Below are 15221 nucleotides of genomic sequence, written 5' to 3' on the forward strand. Positions count from 1 at the left end.
GCAGCCCAATAAATCAATTGGTATAAATTGACTAAAACAATTAATAGTACAGAAATCTGAATACTTTTGGCAGAACATATGACATTATCTGTGATTTAATTTGAGTAACTCAGAATAACCCATTTTCAGATACGACTGGTTTCAGTTTAAGGAACAGTTGTGACTGCTGGATTGTCCTTACACAATTTATGATTGTTTAGTGTATCTAAAAATGTCCACATATAAACCACAGGAACTGAATGGTGTTTTTTACCTTCTGTGCATCATTTGACCTGTGTTTTAATCACAGTAGGCAGCTCTCAGGGCATTTTGGGTCCACATCTCCCCAGTAAGGCTCCAGACTCTCCAGCATTCTGAACACAGGCCTGCGCATACTGACCAGCCAAAGAGTTCAACCGATTCAAAGCTGAACCTGATAAAAAAAAAAAATCTAAAATGTGTGTGTGTGTGTGCGAGAGGCTTTGTGACTAAATACTAGAGTTCTGCTTGTTGCACACTGTATATTGCAAATTATTATGAATATATATACAGTACAGTATATATATGTTTTTTTTTTTATAGTATGGGAAAAAGGAAAGATCATGCAATATGCATGCAACAGACTCCATGCCAAGTTGCATGTTTAATTAAAGCTGCAGTAGGTAACTTTTATAAAAATATATTTTTTTACATATTTAATAAACCTGTCATTATGTCCTGACAGTAGAATATGAGACAGATAATCTGTGAAAAAGATCAAGCTCCTCTGGCTCCTCCCAGTGGTCCTGTTGCCATTAAGTGGTGGTGGTGTGATAAAGATGATCTTCTCTTTGGACACTCCTATAGTCACCAGATATTTGAGAACATCTTTTAAATTCTCAGTGAACTCCTGAAGAGGCACGTGCTGCAAAGGGTTCTTATCTGCAAAGAAACGTTTCTAAGTGTCTCATATTATCACCGCCGCTGGTGTTCAGAGCTTGAAATGACACGTGAAATACTGTCACCTTCCAATGCACAATCATTAGCGCCGAAGAAGACGGTCACAGCAGCAATAGCAGCATCAGAAATGGGCACGGTGCGAGGAAGCACAAACTTAGCCCACCTCGTGTTATAACCGGACAAGCCTCGGTTTACTACGTCGCATTTTCTAATGAATGAAAGGAATGAAAAAAAAACATCCGCTGCAGTGGTATGAAGGCAAAAATACATACGTGCTGTCATAACTGTACCTGGCGACTTTATGAGAGATCTCGGAACCCCATCCGTTCGCTTGAAACGTAAACTGAAACAAAAACAAAGCATGTCAGGGTAAAGAACAAACCTCAAACTCAGTAGCGGTTTTAGGCACGGGCGAACCGGGCAGCCGCCCGGGGCGTCATTTTTTCGTGACACATTGGGGGCGGCAGCACGAGCAGATAAAAAAAAAAAAAAAAACATCTACATCGCTAAGCGGTTTTTCATCATTTATATAATTTCACTGTGTGTGGAACTGGCAAATTGGCGCTCCCTGCAGCTGCCGGTGATAAAATGTCAGGACACCGGCGCCCCTGCTTGCTGAAAATGTACCGCGGGCGACATTTCACCTCTGGGTCTCTCTCAAATGGAACGGACAGGGCGCGGGGGTGGACGGGGACGGGGGATCCACACTAGTAATATAATTAATAATAGGCTAAAGTCAGTCACACACCTCGACTTTCTTCCAAATAACGCACATTTCATTCATAATGTTATAATACAGGCCTATAGTTCCTGCAAATGAAACTAGGTGATACAAAACGATTATGCGGTCATCAAGGTGAATTGGTTTAGTCTTGACTTCTGGTCGTGAGTGACAGTTGGGGGGATGGGAAATCTGTTGATTGTCGAGTGCCAAATAAACAGAGATGGAGAAGAAAAGGTCAAAGCCATCAGATGCCCAATTTCGAAAAAAAAGAAAAAAATAAGAGGAGAAACGAGCAAAAGATAAAGGTATGCAACTATGTTCTCTCTCTCTGTATGATTACAGTATCCATTTCATGAATGAAGGGCTAATGTTAATTGGTGGTGGGTATAACTCTTTGTTAGCCTTTTTGCTATGATGCTTGCTATGCTTATACAACAATAATTTGATTTCAACTCAATCACGAGATCTAATTTATAATATTGTGCTTTGCAATAAAACTGTTACAAGTTCAGTTATCATTTCCATCAGTTGGTTTAACGTTAGGCCCTGTAAATAACCAACGGCATTTTCAAATCTGTAGGTTAAAGACGAACAGTGTGTCAGGCATAGAATTTGTCATGCATAGAATTTGAGGCAGTAACCAAAGAGCTAATGGTTCCTCCATGAAAGTTAGATTAATATACAAATTTTGGTTGAAAAATATCCTGAAACCCAAAAAGATTTTGGTGATTAAAAAATAAAATCCCATTGTTTTTGCCTATACATATAATTTAAAGTCATTTTATTATTTAAACAGCTGAGTCCTAGTGACCATAGCATAACATGAATAAAATATAATTTTTCAATATATATATATATATATATATATATATATATATATATATATATATATATATATATTTACCATTTGTTTCTATGCTCTAAACAATGTGATGACATGGGGGGAAAAAAACGAAATAAATAAATGTTTTTTTTTGGGGGGGGGGGGTCTAGGAGGATATAGCATGTAATGACAGACATTTAATGTGTAAGAGCATGTTTATGTAACCCTTCTATTATGTTTTGAGTCAATTTGACCCCAGGCTGTTTTAGCTTTATAAAACATTATCCTATGGTCTTTTGATTTCAAATGCAATTCAATTGCAATTTCAGGGGCACTTCTAAAATATTTTGGAGCATCCTCTGCCACTGGTCAGGATGAGCCAACCACCTCCTCCGCTACACATATGTCTCCACAAATATCTGATATTGAGGATGAAGACCTCTTTGCCTCTACTTCTCCCCAGCATGAGTTTTCAGGTGTGCATATCGTGTGTGTGTGTGCGTGTGTCAAGTCAAGTCAAGTCACCTTTATTTATATAGCGCTTTAAACAAAATACATTGCGTCGAAGCAACTGAACAACATTCATTAGGAAAACAGTGTGTCAATAATGCAAAATGATAGTTAAAGGCAGTTCATCATTGAATTCAGTGATGTCATCTCTGTTCAGTTAAATAGTGTCTGTGCATTTATTTGCAATCATCAAGTCAACGATATCGCTGTAGATGAAGTGACCCCAACTAAGCAAGCCAGAGGCGATAGCGGCAAGGAACCAAAACTACATCGGTGACTGAATGGAGAAAAAAACCTTGGGAGAAACCAGTGCAGAACTTTGTTTTGGGGGGGGGGGCGCTCGAAAGGGGGCTCGCCCAGGGTGTATTTCAATGTAGAACCGCCACTGCTCAAACTGTGTTCCCAAAATGTTACCTGTGTTATTGAGTCGCTTTGATTCTTCGAATCTTCGAATCCTCTCTCGTTTACTGAACTGTGCAGCGCGTGTCAGATCCACGTGCTAGCTTTAGAACGTTACCACTTACTATCAAACAAATAAACAGACTTTATAGAGTGTATATAACTTACTAAAGTGTCATTGCATTTATTCTAAACATAACCACATACTATCTAATAAATAAACAAACCACAGGGAGTGCATAAAGCTTACTAAGGTGTATTTTCTTCTATTCTAACTATGTAACAAATAAACAAGAATACAGTTTGTGTTATTCGGTCCATTCTAAACATGGCCATTTACAAACACACAAACAAGTAAATTAATAACCGTATATAGGAGTGGTTTTCAACTGGGCTCGGGGCCCACTACGAGACCTCAGCAACCTTCCAAGAAGGCCTCAAGAGGACTTAAATAAAATAAAATAAAACAAAACAAGCATTAAAATAAACCAGAAAAACTTAAAATCAAGATAATTTTCATTTTACCCCTCAAAAAAACCTGGGTATAAAAGGATGCATCATTTTAACACTGTGATTTTTAGACCTGGAAATTTCATGTAAATGAATAAAGTCTTAAAATGTCTCAAATATATATATATAGAGAGAGAGAGAGAGAGAGAATGAATATACATTTTTTCTAGTTATGCTATTGCCAATAACACCTTAATAAATGTTAAATTATTTAATTGCGAGTGGATCTGTTTAAAATGGATTCATAGCACTGGTCTGTATAATGACTTTTATAGATCAATGATACATAGCCTCTTGCTAATGAATGAATGAATTAATTAAATAATTAATATATTTAAAGTATATAGAGCAGTTAGTAAGCTGATATCAGTTATATCATAGCCACTTACTATTTAAAAATATTAGGTAATGTAGTATATACTGTAGTAGTTCTAGTAAGTTGACACTCCAATCTAAACACAGCCATTTATTAACGCGCGTCCCCTTTAAGAAGTGCTGGGTGGAGCCGTACAGGAAGTGAAGTGTCAACGCAAGTCTCGCCAAAACAGAGGGGGCTGCCGACCGCTGCTTTGATGAACCTACTTATTAGTTATTATTACGGCTGTACACTGCTGAATAGTGAGCTCAAAACAGAGGTATGGCCAGTGTGCTTGTTTACCAAGTTCAAATTCTCCATATTTAATTATAGAGATGCCATTAAACGACCAGACGAGAGCCCTTTGCGCTCGCATTAGTCAGTATAGACGTGGGCTGCTGCTGACTGTTTATCCTAGCAACGGCTTTCCGTTACTTTCCGCGGGGTTTTATTAGCAGCGCCGTCACGGTGAGCTCGTGCCGTGAAGAAATGACATGAAGCGCGAGCTGAGCGACTCCTAGAAAGTTACTCAAAGTTTGGCACCATTGTTTTATAGGGGCGTGGGCTCGTGGAGTGCCCTGCACCCCGAGAACATGTCTATGCTGGATTTCTCATAACGTAATGTGTCTGAGCAGAAATACTGCGTAAGGAACCTTGTTAATTGACAGCTCTCACAGCATAGTGTTTTTTTTTTTTTGGTTAATAGTCAGTGTTGAGTTTACAAATTTAACTGTTTTTAATTGTTTAATTGAATGAAATGATGCATAACGATATGATGTAATGATATCTAATGTGAAATCTAAGTTTTCTAATATAAGTGAGGAGTTTTTTTCACGATTCAGAGTTTACATCTCTTAATTCCCATTTTTATTTCTGTATTTTTATATTAGTTTCTAATTTGCTCTGTTTATAAAATATGTCATCGATTAGCATATTGTACTCTCTGTACACCATTAAGCATAAATTCTTAAAAAAAAAAAAAAAAAATGTGTATCTGACATACAAATGGAAATCTACCAAAAAAAATACATAATAATAATTTTGTTAAACATTGATTGGATCATGAAATAATCATGTAATTAAATATTTGTTCTCTAAATATTGGAATCTTTACAGGAAACCATGGGTGTGGTTTTGATGCTGTTATTTTTCCTCAGACTCTGCTTCCATCTGCTGGGAAGCTGGAGACCCGCAGCGCTGGCGTCATGGTGAAGGATGTTTCGAAAGGTGAAGAAGCGCCACAGCAGCAGCAGCTCCCAGAGCAGTGAGATCAGCACTAAAAGCAAGGTAAAGGGATTCAGCCATTCTGTCTGCTGAGCTCTGGTTTCCACGAAGGACACGATAAACTCTAATCTCCCTTTATCCAGTCGGTAGATTCCAGTTTGGGGGGCCTGTCTAGGTCCAGCACAGTCGCCAGTCTTGATACGGACTCCACCAAGAGCTCAAGTTAGTCCTCACTGAAACATCTAGAAACTCATGTGTGTACATATGTGACCCTGACCTTGTTGAACCCTCAGGTAACGCCGTGTCTGACACCTGTGCTGAGTTCAGAGTCAAGTATGTGGGAGCCATCGAGAAGCTACAGTTTGAGATGAGCAAAACCCTTCAGGAGCCTCTAGACCTGATCAACTACATCGATGCAGCTCAGGTAAGGATCTACAAAAGGGGAAGATTCGATGTCACCCTCTTAAAAAGAGTAGTTCACCCAAACATTTAACTTTGCTGAAAATGTACTCAGCCTTAGGCCATCCGAGATGAAGAGGAGTTTGTTTCTTCATCAAAACAGATTTGGTGAAATTTAACGTTACATCAATTTCTTGCTAATGGTTCCTTTGCAGTGAATGGGTGCCGTCAGAATAAGAGTCCAAACATCACAAGTCCATCAGTTAATGTCTCATCAAGTGAAAACACGCTTGTTTGTAATAAATTCAAAGCGCTGAGTCCATAATCCATAAGACATCACCGTTTATAAGGAAACAGTGGTTCTAAACATATATTTGTGGATTTTGTGCGAGAGGACAGCAGAAGCTGACTTTTTCACTGGAGGAAGCATTATTATGGATTATTGACTGGAATTTTGGCAACAGTTTAAGGTTAAAGTTATTTAATAATGGATTTGTTTCTTAGAGACATGCAGCTTTTCACTTGAGCCTGGTTTTGTGGTCCAGGGTCACATATATTTTGGTAAAAAACGTTATATTATTTTCCTGGCTTGACGGCACCCATTCACTGCAGAGGATTCATTGGTGAGAAAGTGATGTGTAAATTTCGAATCTTCATCTTTGATAGATGTTTTGTTATGTGACCACTTTGGTAGAAGCCTGTAATTCTTACAATTTTCAGATGATGTTGAAGTACAGTATGTGACCCTGGACCACAAAACCACTCTTAAGACACTGGGGTATATTTTTAGCCAATAGGCAAAAAAAAAAAAAAAAAACATTGTATGGGTCAAAATTATCGATTTTTCTTTTATGCCCAAAATCATTAGGATATTAAGTAAGGATTATGTTCCATGAAGATATTTTGTAAACTTCCTGCCGTAAATACAGTGTATATCAAAACATTTTTGATTCGTTATATGCCTTGCTAAGAATTCATTTGGACAAATTCAAAGGTGATTTAGATTTTTTGCACTCTCAGATTTCCAGATTTTCAAATCGGCCAAATATTGTCTGATCCTAACTTCAATGGAAAGCTTATTTATTTATCTTTTCAGATATTGTATAAATCTCAATAAAAAAAAAAAAAAGTTGACACTTAAAGCCTGGTTCTGTTGTCCAGGTCCACATATATTTTGGGAAAACACTTTATCATATTTTCCTGGCCTATAAAATCAAATAGTTATAATAAATCATGCATCAAGACTGAAGCTGTTTTAAAAACCTTCATTATGTTTCATATATTCAATTTAAAGCAAGATGGAAAACTGCCGTTTGTGCCTAGAGATGAGGAGATGATTCTGGGAGTGTCCAAGCATGGAGTTAAAGTGGCCTCACTGGACCAGTGTGTGAGTGCATTCACCTGACCCAATGTCATTGTTTAATACTCACTCTTTTTTTTATACACCAACTATAGGAGCATATGAAAGAAACATTTAGATTCATGACCACAATGGAACAGAACATTACCTCTATCATCTAGCATTATTCCCTGTTTTCTCAGGATGTGCTTCACCGTCACCCGCTCTACCTGATTGTACGAATGCTTTGCTATGATGATGGTCTGGGTGCTGGAAAAAACCTGCTCGCCCTGAAGACCACAGATGCAGAGCAGCAGGAGTGCAGCATCTGGGTGTATCAGTGCAGCAGTGCGGTAAGACCTCGAGACAGGAAGTGTTTCTGAAGTATGAGTCAGGCCCAGATCTGGACAGTGTAGCAGAGAACTGTGTTTCACTAGTTGTGTGTTAGCCCTGAAATGAGTGAAAAGATGAATAGATTTTCTTTTAAACTGGAGGCACCATCATTTAGACCAAAAGGCTATTGTAACAAATTTTATTTAAAACGATTAGGGCAAAAAAATAAAGCATGTCAAAAATAATTGCACTTTTAATTTTTTTAATCAAATCATCACAAAGGTTTCTGATATTGTCATATATATATATACATTTATAAATAATGCCAATGCATTGAGCATATTGTGTTTATTACTTGTAATACATTTATTTTCACTGAGTGATGATGAATAGTTGAATCAGACATTTACATAAATTAACTGAAACTATTTTACACATGTATGTGCTGTATGTATTTTCTATTGATATTTATACTACTGTATAAACATACCATATATTATAGAGTACACTACTGTTCAAATGTTTTTATTTTCTGCTCACTAAGGCAGCATTATTTGGTGCTCTACAGGAACAAGCCCAGGCCATCTGTAAAGTACTGTCCACCTCCTTCGACTGTGCCCTGGCCTCAGAGAAGTCCTGAGGTCTGTTTGGGAGTGTTCCTGTTCCTCTACCCTCCCTCACTCACTCAGCAGCAGCAGGAGGAGGATTGAAGTCTGTTTGTGGAAGGTGCCCTTTTGAAACGCTTCTGACAGAAATGCTGGAATTCGTCTCACTTTGATTCATGTCAGTAGAGCTGATCCGTCTTTGTTCAGCATGAAAGGGCAGCCATCTCAACCACATGTTTACACCATATACATTAGTCCCAGCATCCTCTTCTCTTTAACAGCCCCACCACAACCCAAAAACCAAGTTTGGGCTGTGTCTATTTTTGTAACCTAATTTAATCTTATTTAATGTAAATATACAATAACCTCAAAGCACATTTCCCACTATGGGCCAGTGAATCTGGGATTTGTCGGGCTCTAATGGGATTTGTGTAAACCGTGGTACATTAATGTCAGTGTAAACACAAAGATGCTGTAAAACCCAAACCCTTTGTGTCTTTTATATGTACATGCCCCTTTTTTGTCATCCTCCTGATCCAGGTGGGATCAGATCATTTAATATGGTACAATAAATGCGAATGTAATACAGTTTCATCTTGGTTTTTCCTCCTCATTTCCACTAGATGGCAGACCTTTAATAGCAACAACAACATCCCACAGCCCTCTTAATTGAGGAACATAAAGCCTGTGAAAATGTACTTACCCACCCAAATAATGCAACACATGAACAATAATTTGCAATTTTTTAATTCCAGTTTTTCCATTTATTTGTCCATATATATTAGCATCAATGACGTTTATGGTAAACGGGTGAATAGAGGTCGTTTCATCTTGGTTCAGAGTGTACTGTAACAGTCTTATCTAACAGTACATCAAAACATCAGTCATTAACAGTTTAGCTCTCTGTTTGCAATTAAATATGCACAAAGCAAAGTCTACATTTATCTACAATCACAGACAGCCAGGTGCTGACCATAAACCATATACAATGAGCTGAACACAGTATAATAATTACATCCCTCGGGCGAGTTACAGGTCACTATGGTCCGAGCTCAATCAAGACTAACGTGACTGTAATTAAAAGTTACATAACAGACTCTATTAAGTTGCTCTGCAACCACATCAAACACTCATGACATAAAACACTCTGCTGTGCTACTCCTGCACACAATTACAGATGGATGAGCATTTCAAAGCTTTAGAAAGGATTTAAAGAAGTGTTGTGAGGGGAAATGACACGAGGGATTTTAATTTCCCCTGGAATACAATCAGAGAGATGCAGAGTTATTACTGGTGCAGGGAACACCCATCTGGCCAACCGAAGCAGGGAGACTCTGGGAACATCCTGGGAGGTGGAAACGATCTCAAACTGACAGCTTGAAATCTGTTAAAAATGACTAGGTTTTGGAGATCTCGAGGTAAAAACACTATTCAGTACAGTCCTGTTTTGCACACTGAAGAAAGAGAAGAGCAGCTTAAGAGAATAGTTCACCCAGAACTGAAAATGCTGTCGTCATGATATTTCAAACCTTTTTAGCTTCCACAGAACCAGCCAGATCCGGTGTGTGTGTGTGTATGTATATATATATATAAAATAGTATATATAGATACATATATTATATATTTATTACACATTTCTCAAATAAGTTATTTTTGCCTTCACAATAGAAGACAATAGGCTCTAATGTTGCCTGGTTCCTATGCTCTTCAAAATTTATTTTGTGTTCCATAAAATAAATGAGTCATACAGGTTTGGAACGATACGAATGTGATAAAATTGTGATTTTTTTTTTAAGGGTAGAAGTATCATAATGGGGTGAACAGTCCATTTAAATATTGTTTTGTGCTTGACACAAAGTTACAATAGAACTTCATTAGACTTGGAATATAGAAAACTAATAGTATGGAGCACTCTGGACTACTCTACTTCTTTTGCACTGTTTGAAAGAACATGAGGGTAAATAAATGACCACATTTTCAATTTTTGGGCTATCACTTTAAGAATGAATGAATGAGTTATTTGATAAGTGACAGTGTTCCACAGATGTCTCAAGGCAAGTGGCCTGCACACTGAAGGAAGGTCTGCAAAAGATCATTCTGATCAATAAGAGCACCTAAATCAAGAACACAGAAGGACAGCTTCAGATTATAAATATCTATACAGAAATAAACCTCTTTGATGCTCCATTGCTCTCTCTGGAGGCCACTGAATGTTCATGCAGACTGTCACGCTGCTTAAAACTCCCAGCAGGTACAGGGCCAAGATTACTTTAATTCAGTCTCCACATCCCCTGTCCCTCAGCCCGCACTAAAGCACTCTTGTGTCTGTCCGTTTCTCTCTCTCTCTCATCCACTCAGTGCACTTCAGATATTTCCCGTGTGTGAGCAGGGAAGGTCTATTGATACACTCAGCACTGGGGCAGGTAGTGTGAAACGGGGACATCGGAGGCAGACGGCTCTTGTAGCATATTCCTGGTGTAGCACCATTGACAAAACTGTCTTTTCCAACTCAAAAGTCAATGATTCTCCAATTATCTTTCTGCCTTTTTTTTTTTTTTGCCAATCACAGAATGTGGGCAAACAAGACTATATTCACAGATCTGTGTACTTCAAAAACAACTTTACGGTATAGAGCAGTCTATCTAAAAGGAATAATGATGTCGGAATAAAACCTTCATTTTGGTGACATTCATCTCATTAGCATTGCGCTCATGGTAAATTAGGTTAAAAGTGCGACTAGATTAGATGTATGAAACTCATTCGGAATCCTATCTGGTTCACAAAACAAAAATTAAAAACAAAAAGCCCAGAAAGCTGTTATATTCCAGAGACAGAGTCTCTCAAGCCAGGCTAGAGCCAGGGATTTTGGAAGCTCAGAAGAAGCCTTACGATAAAGGGGACATTGATGAAGATGATGATGGTCAGTGAGACCACACAGAAGCAGAGAAGTGCCTTCATCGTCCAACTCCGTGTCTATAATCTGTGAACCTCAGTCCATGATGAACTGCACGAATGTGACCGGAAATGCTCCTCTTCTCATTGGCTCTCCCTCTATGTGGCCCAGCTACAAAACAATCAAAGGGAAAGTCTGTCACATATAGGGCTGGGTGACATTTCTGATTTTATTGATTATTTTGAATTTAATGTTTCTCCGCAATTTAATAGTTTTTTTTATTTATTGAGGAATTACGATTTTAAATAGAAATATTAGACACTTTGATACTATGCCAATGTTCCAATACGAGATGAACCGCTCACGTGTGACACATCGGCTTTACTGACGAGATGCGCATTAATTATCGGCCGATATTTATTGTGCACCCCTAGTTGACAAAGATGCAATGTGAGCAGTGAAATTGGAAAAAATCCAGGAAGATGGGTGTTTAACTTTTATCTTGAGCGCCACCTTCTTTAGAATGCAGAAAACAGACGCAAGCGCAACAGTCAAATAGAAAAAACTGGAAAAGTAGCGCAATCTAATAAAAACCTGTAAAGAACTACCGTATTTTCCGGACTATAAGTCACACTTTTTTTCATAGTTTGGCTGGTCTGCGACTTTATCAAAATTAATTTGACATGAACCAAGAGAAATTAACCAAGATAAATTAACCAATAGAAAACATTACCGTCTCTAGCCGCGAGAGGGCGCTCTGTGCTGCTCAGTGCTCCTGTAGACTACACTGAAGACATAGAGCGCCCTCTCGCGGCTGTAGACGGTAATGTTTTCTCTTGGTTCTAAATAAATGCGACTTATATATGTTTTTTTTCCTCATCATGACGTATTTTTGGACTGATGCGACTTATACTCAGGTGCGACTTATAGTCCGAAAAATACGGTAATAGTGTATTTCTGAAATTACGTGTTGGCATCATAGTGACATCAGGCTGAAAGCTGCTGTTCATTGTTTTTACAGAACATTTATAGGCTCCTTAATAACAGTCTACTGGTATCATAACTTCAGTCATTTTGAGTTTGAATTACCTTGACTTTTGAGATTAAAAAAAAAAAAGTACTTCCCTTCTATTATTTATGAACATATAATATGTATAAGACAAGTTTGTAGAAGATGTAGTTCATGCATCTTTTTTGCAAAGACATTTTAAATCCCTTTCTAAACTATTAACTTTGGATTTTCTGTCTGCTGTTTGCGAGATCTAAAAAAAACGTACACTATTTTTAGGCTCACCACATTCATCCTAAGACCAGACCGAGAAAGAAATCCAGGACAAGAACCTCAGCACAGCATCAAAAACATTTACACAGGATACTCACCCACCACTCGTGGTCCTCCTCACCGTCCACGACGATCACCTCTCCCTCAGAGAACGTCAGCTCGTCTGGGTTATCAGCCACACAGTTATACATGGCCTTCACACGCTTCGGCCTCTGCTTACCACACACACATCCAGTGGAAACACAAGAACATGTCACTTAGCATCTCATACACTCCAAATATGCTGCTTTCGATCTGACTGGATTCACATATTTGGAACGTCGTCTTGTGGTTGAACATACCAGGTAAGTTTTCCTGGGCATGTGTGTAGTGGGCAGAGTTTGACCAGTGGTGTTTTGGGGGCCTCCAGGAACTTCTTTAGCTGTTGCACAAAAACAGGAAATGACATCACAATTAGCTTTGCATTTTCACTATAACTATTGCCGCAAGCCTTTTATTAATACAACTTATCAACTTACAGTCAGCATGGTTTCTCTGAGATCTGCCTGGTCTCTCGATGGATCCGGAGCGCATCAGTGTGCTTTTACTGAAGCTTTTGTCCGTGCTGCAAACAACAACAACAACAACAGATGTGAATGTGTGTACAGTTTCTGTAGTACTAAAGGCTATGATATTTCCACTCAGGTCATGCTGGTATAACACCATTAGTAATCTGAGTGCCCTACTTGTCTGGTCCTCTGGCACCGTGTGCGTGAATGAGGACTTGAATAGGAATTTTATTTCCCTCAAGGCGTTTTCCACCTCTGTGTTCAGATAAGGGCACACTCACCTTTTACTGGAATCAGACTCACCAAACACTCTACGGAAAGTTCTATGCATGGACTAGAGGATACCTTGTGAATATGCACACACGTGTGTGTATTTGGTCTATGGTTGTTTAGTATTCTGACCTTGTAGCCCGGCTGATGCTCTGCCCAGGAGGCCCCTGTCCGGGTTTGGGCTGTGTAGTCATGGCCTCCATCATACTGCCAGTTTTAGCCACAGGAGGAAGAGCTCCGCTGGGAACAAGAACTGCACACAAGTCATCAAATAGCTGCCTTTATGTTACAGATCCTCACAACTACTACAACAAACTTTTCACAGATGTTTCAATATTTTTTGTGCTTTATTATTGTTAACAGGGTCCCCACACCTGAATTTCTCTGACACTCCAGTTTTTCTTGATTTGTGTATAGAGACGTTTTAAAATATTTTTAATTAATTACAAATAACATGTAAAAATAATATATTATAGTTAATAACACACACACACACACACACATATATATATAGCTGATTAATATTGTGGAGTTAAACAAAACTGTATTTTGCTATTTAATATATTTATATTACTATATTATAGGGTACTAATGGTCACAGTAAATGACAGCCACATTTTGTTTTGTGTTTAAATATGTATTTTCATTATCCTTAATAAATATTCAGCCATTGTTTTGTTCTGCCCGAGGTGTTTTAGTTGAGAACATGTATGTTTTATTTTGGTGCTTGTTTGCAAACAAGAAAACCCAATAAATCAAAAACTGTAATAATACAAATAATTGATCATAATTAGATTATTATTCATTTTAATGTGTTATGAAATTCCATTACTTTTTATATGGAAACTATAATTCCTTAAGTTCCACCCATTTTGGCCGATTTAGACAAAACATGGTTGGTACTGTACATATAAAACATTTAAAAAAAAAAAAGAAAACTGATACTGAAACTAATGATATTGTTGGCTTTAATAATTTTTATATGGGTTATTTATAGATTAATAAATATCATAGTATTGAGCATGACTTAACTTTATGTAAAAAAATACTAATAAACATTTTAAATATACTTGTAGGCTTATATATATATATATATATATATATATATATATATATATATATATATATATATAAGCTTACAAGTATATTTAAAATGTTTATTAGTATTATTATTATTATTATATATTTTTTTTTTAACTGTTTCAGCATCTCATGTTATTTTTTTAGCCTGAATTAAGAGAACAGAAAGATGCACTAATGATCTGTAAATCCCTGAACAGATAAAAAATGAATGAAAGACAAAGAGAGTGCGTTTGTCTTGAATTTTGGGGGGAAATCAGGTATGGATCAATTTCAGCCTTTCAGCTTCAAGACCAGTGCAGACCAGAATTTCTGAAGCCTGCTACCTGCCATTTGTTCATGAATATTAATATTAACATGAATGGACAGTTAAGTATGGTCAATCAGCTAAAGACATAAGCTAATTAATATTCATGAGGTAAGACACTGCCATGTCATGACATCTCATTACAAAAAGCAGATCCAGGATCAATCAAAGCACAGTCTGTCCCTAAACTAAATCTAAACACAGAGCAGCACATGAAACTGAATCACTGGCCAGGAGCAAAGCTTCATCCACTCATTCATCTACAGCCAACTCACGGGAAGTGGATGTGCCCCGTAAGGGGGGCGCTGGTGGATGCATGTTGGGGGGGTCAGAGGAAGATCGCTGCCTGCCGGTCAGATCTAGGGAGCCAGGCTTCCAACCGGGAGATCCCTGAGCTATTCCAGCAAGACCAGACGGCTGAACTGTGGGAAGGAGAAGAGAAGAGAAGACAGAGCAACTGATTGTCAGATTCAAACAGACTGGTCTACAGGACACCGCTTGTGTTTACTAGATGATGAGAAAGCTCTGCTATGTCTCTTTTTCTGGACCCTGGAGCTGCTCCAGACCAGCAGAGCTCCGTTATGCACCCAATTTCATTAGTGTCTTTAAGAATATAGCTCATTGTGAAGTCTCTAACTGATGTTTGAGAGCAAAGTCCCAGTAGAGAGAAAAACATTAGTTCTAACGTAGTTTTTATCCGAG

At 38.0% G+C, this 15221-nt stretch overlaps 3 protein-coding genes across 6 annotated transcripts in view; 1 reads left to right on the forward strand and 2 right to left on the reverse strand.

Annotated features, from left to right (window-relative positions):
- The window catches only part of LOC128031609 (isoamyl acetate-hydrolyzing esterase 1 homolog), a 6044-nt gene extending 598 nt beyond the window's left edge, over positions 1-5446 (reverse strand). The window contains exons 1-4 of the mRNA XM_052619923.1: positions 5399-5446; positions 1209-1261; positions 984-1126; positions 772-900 (exon numbers count right to left, since the gene is read on the reverse strand). Coding sequence (XP_052475883.1) covers positions 772-900; positions 984-1126; positions 1209-1261; positions 5399-5446 — 373 coding nt within the window. The remainder of the gene's footprint in view (positions 1-771; positions 901-983; positions 1127-1208; positions 1262-5398) is intronic.
- LOC127933266 (integrin beta-1-binding protein 1) lies at positions 4353-8728 on the forward strand. Its single transcript, XM_052530113.1, has 7 exons — positions 4353-4519; positions 5397-5526; positions 5607-5685; positions 5757-5887; positions 7157-7249; positions 7405-7554; positions 8103-8728. The coding sequence occupies exons 2-7, from the start codon at positions 5455-5457 to the stop codon at positions 8172-8174; spliced, it is 597 nt and encodes a 198-aa protein (XP_052386073.1). The 5' UTR covers positions 4353-4519; positions 5397-5454; the 3' UTR covers positions 8175-8728.
- A 137-nt stretch (positions 8729-8865) lies between these two features.
- The window catches only part of LOC127933265 (arf-GAP with SH3 domain, ANK repeat and PH domain-containing protein 2), a 69841-nt gene continuing 63485 nt past the window's right edge, over positions 8866-15221 (reverse strand). For 2 of the 4 annotated variants that reach the window (XM_052530112.1, XM_052530110.1), the window contains 6 exons: positions 14795-14941; positions 13265-13385; positions 12833-12918; positions 12656-12735; positions 12413-12526; positions 8866-11203 (listed from right to left, as the gene is read on the reverse strand). In XM_052530112.1, coding sequence (XP_052386072.1) covers positions 11129-11203; positions 12413-12526; positions 12656-12735; positions 12833-12918; positions 13265-13385; positions 14795-14941 — 623 coding nt within the window. In that variant the 3' untranslated portion in view covers positions 8866-11128. Of the gene's footprint in view, positions 11204-12412; positions 12530-12655; positions 12736-12832; positions 12919-13264; positions 13386-14794; positions 14942-15221 lie in introns of all 4 variants that reach the window. The other 2 variants (XM_052530109.1, XM_052530111.1) reach the window with 1 other exon arrangement.

This window comes from Carassius gibelio, chromosome A17 (assembly GCF_023724105.1).
Source record: "Carassius gibelio isolate Cgi1373 ecotype wild population from Czech Republic chromosome A17, carGib1.2-hapl.c, whole genome shotgun sequence".
NCBI classification, from domain to species: domain Eukaryota; kingdom Metazoa; phylum Chordata; class Actinopteri; order Cypriniformes; family Cyprinidae; genus Carassius; species Carassius gibelio.

Coding starts and splice junctions, on each gene's coding strand:
- LOC127933266 (XM_052530113.1), top strand. CDS start 5,455: ATGTTTCGAAAGGTGAAGAAGCGCCACAGCAGCAGCAGCTCCCAGAGC. Junction 7,250..7,404: donor TGGCCTCACTGGACCAGTGT/GTGAGTGCATTC, acceptor CTGTTTTCTCAG/GATGTGCTTCACCGTCACCC. Junction 7,555..8,102: donor TGTATCAGTGCAGCAGTGCG/GTAAGACCTCGA, acceptor GGTGCTCTACAG/GAACAAGCCCAGGCCATCTG.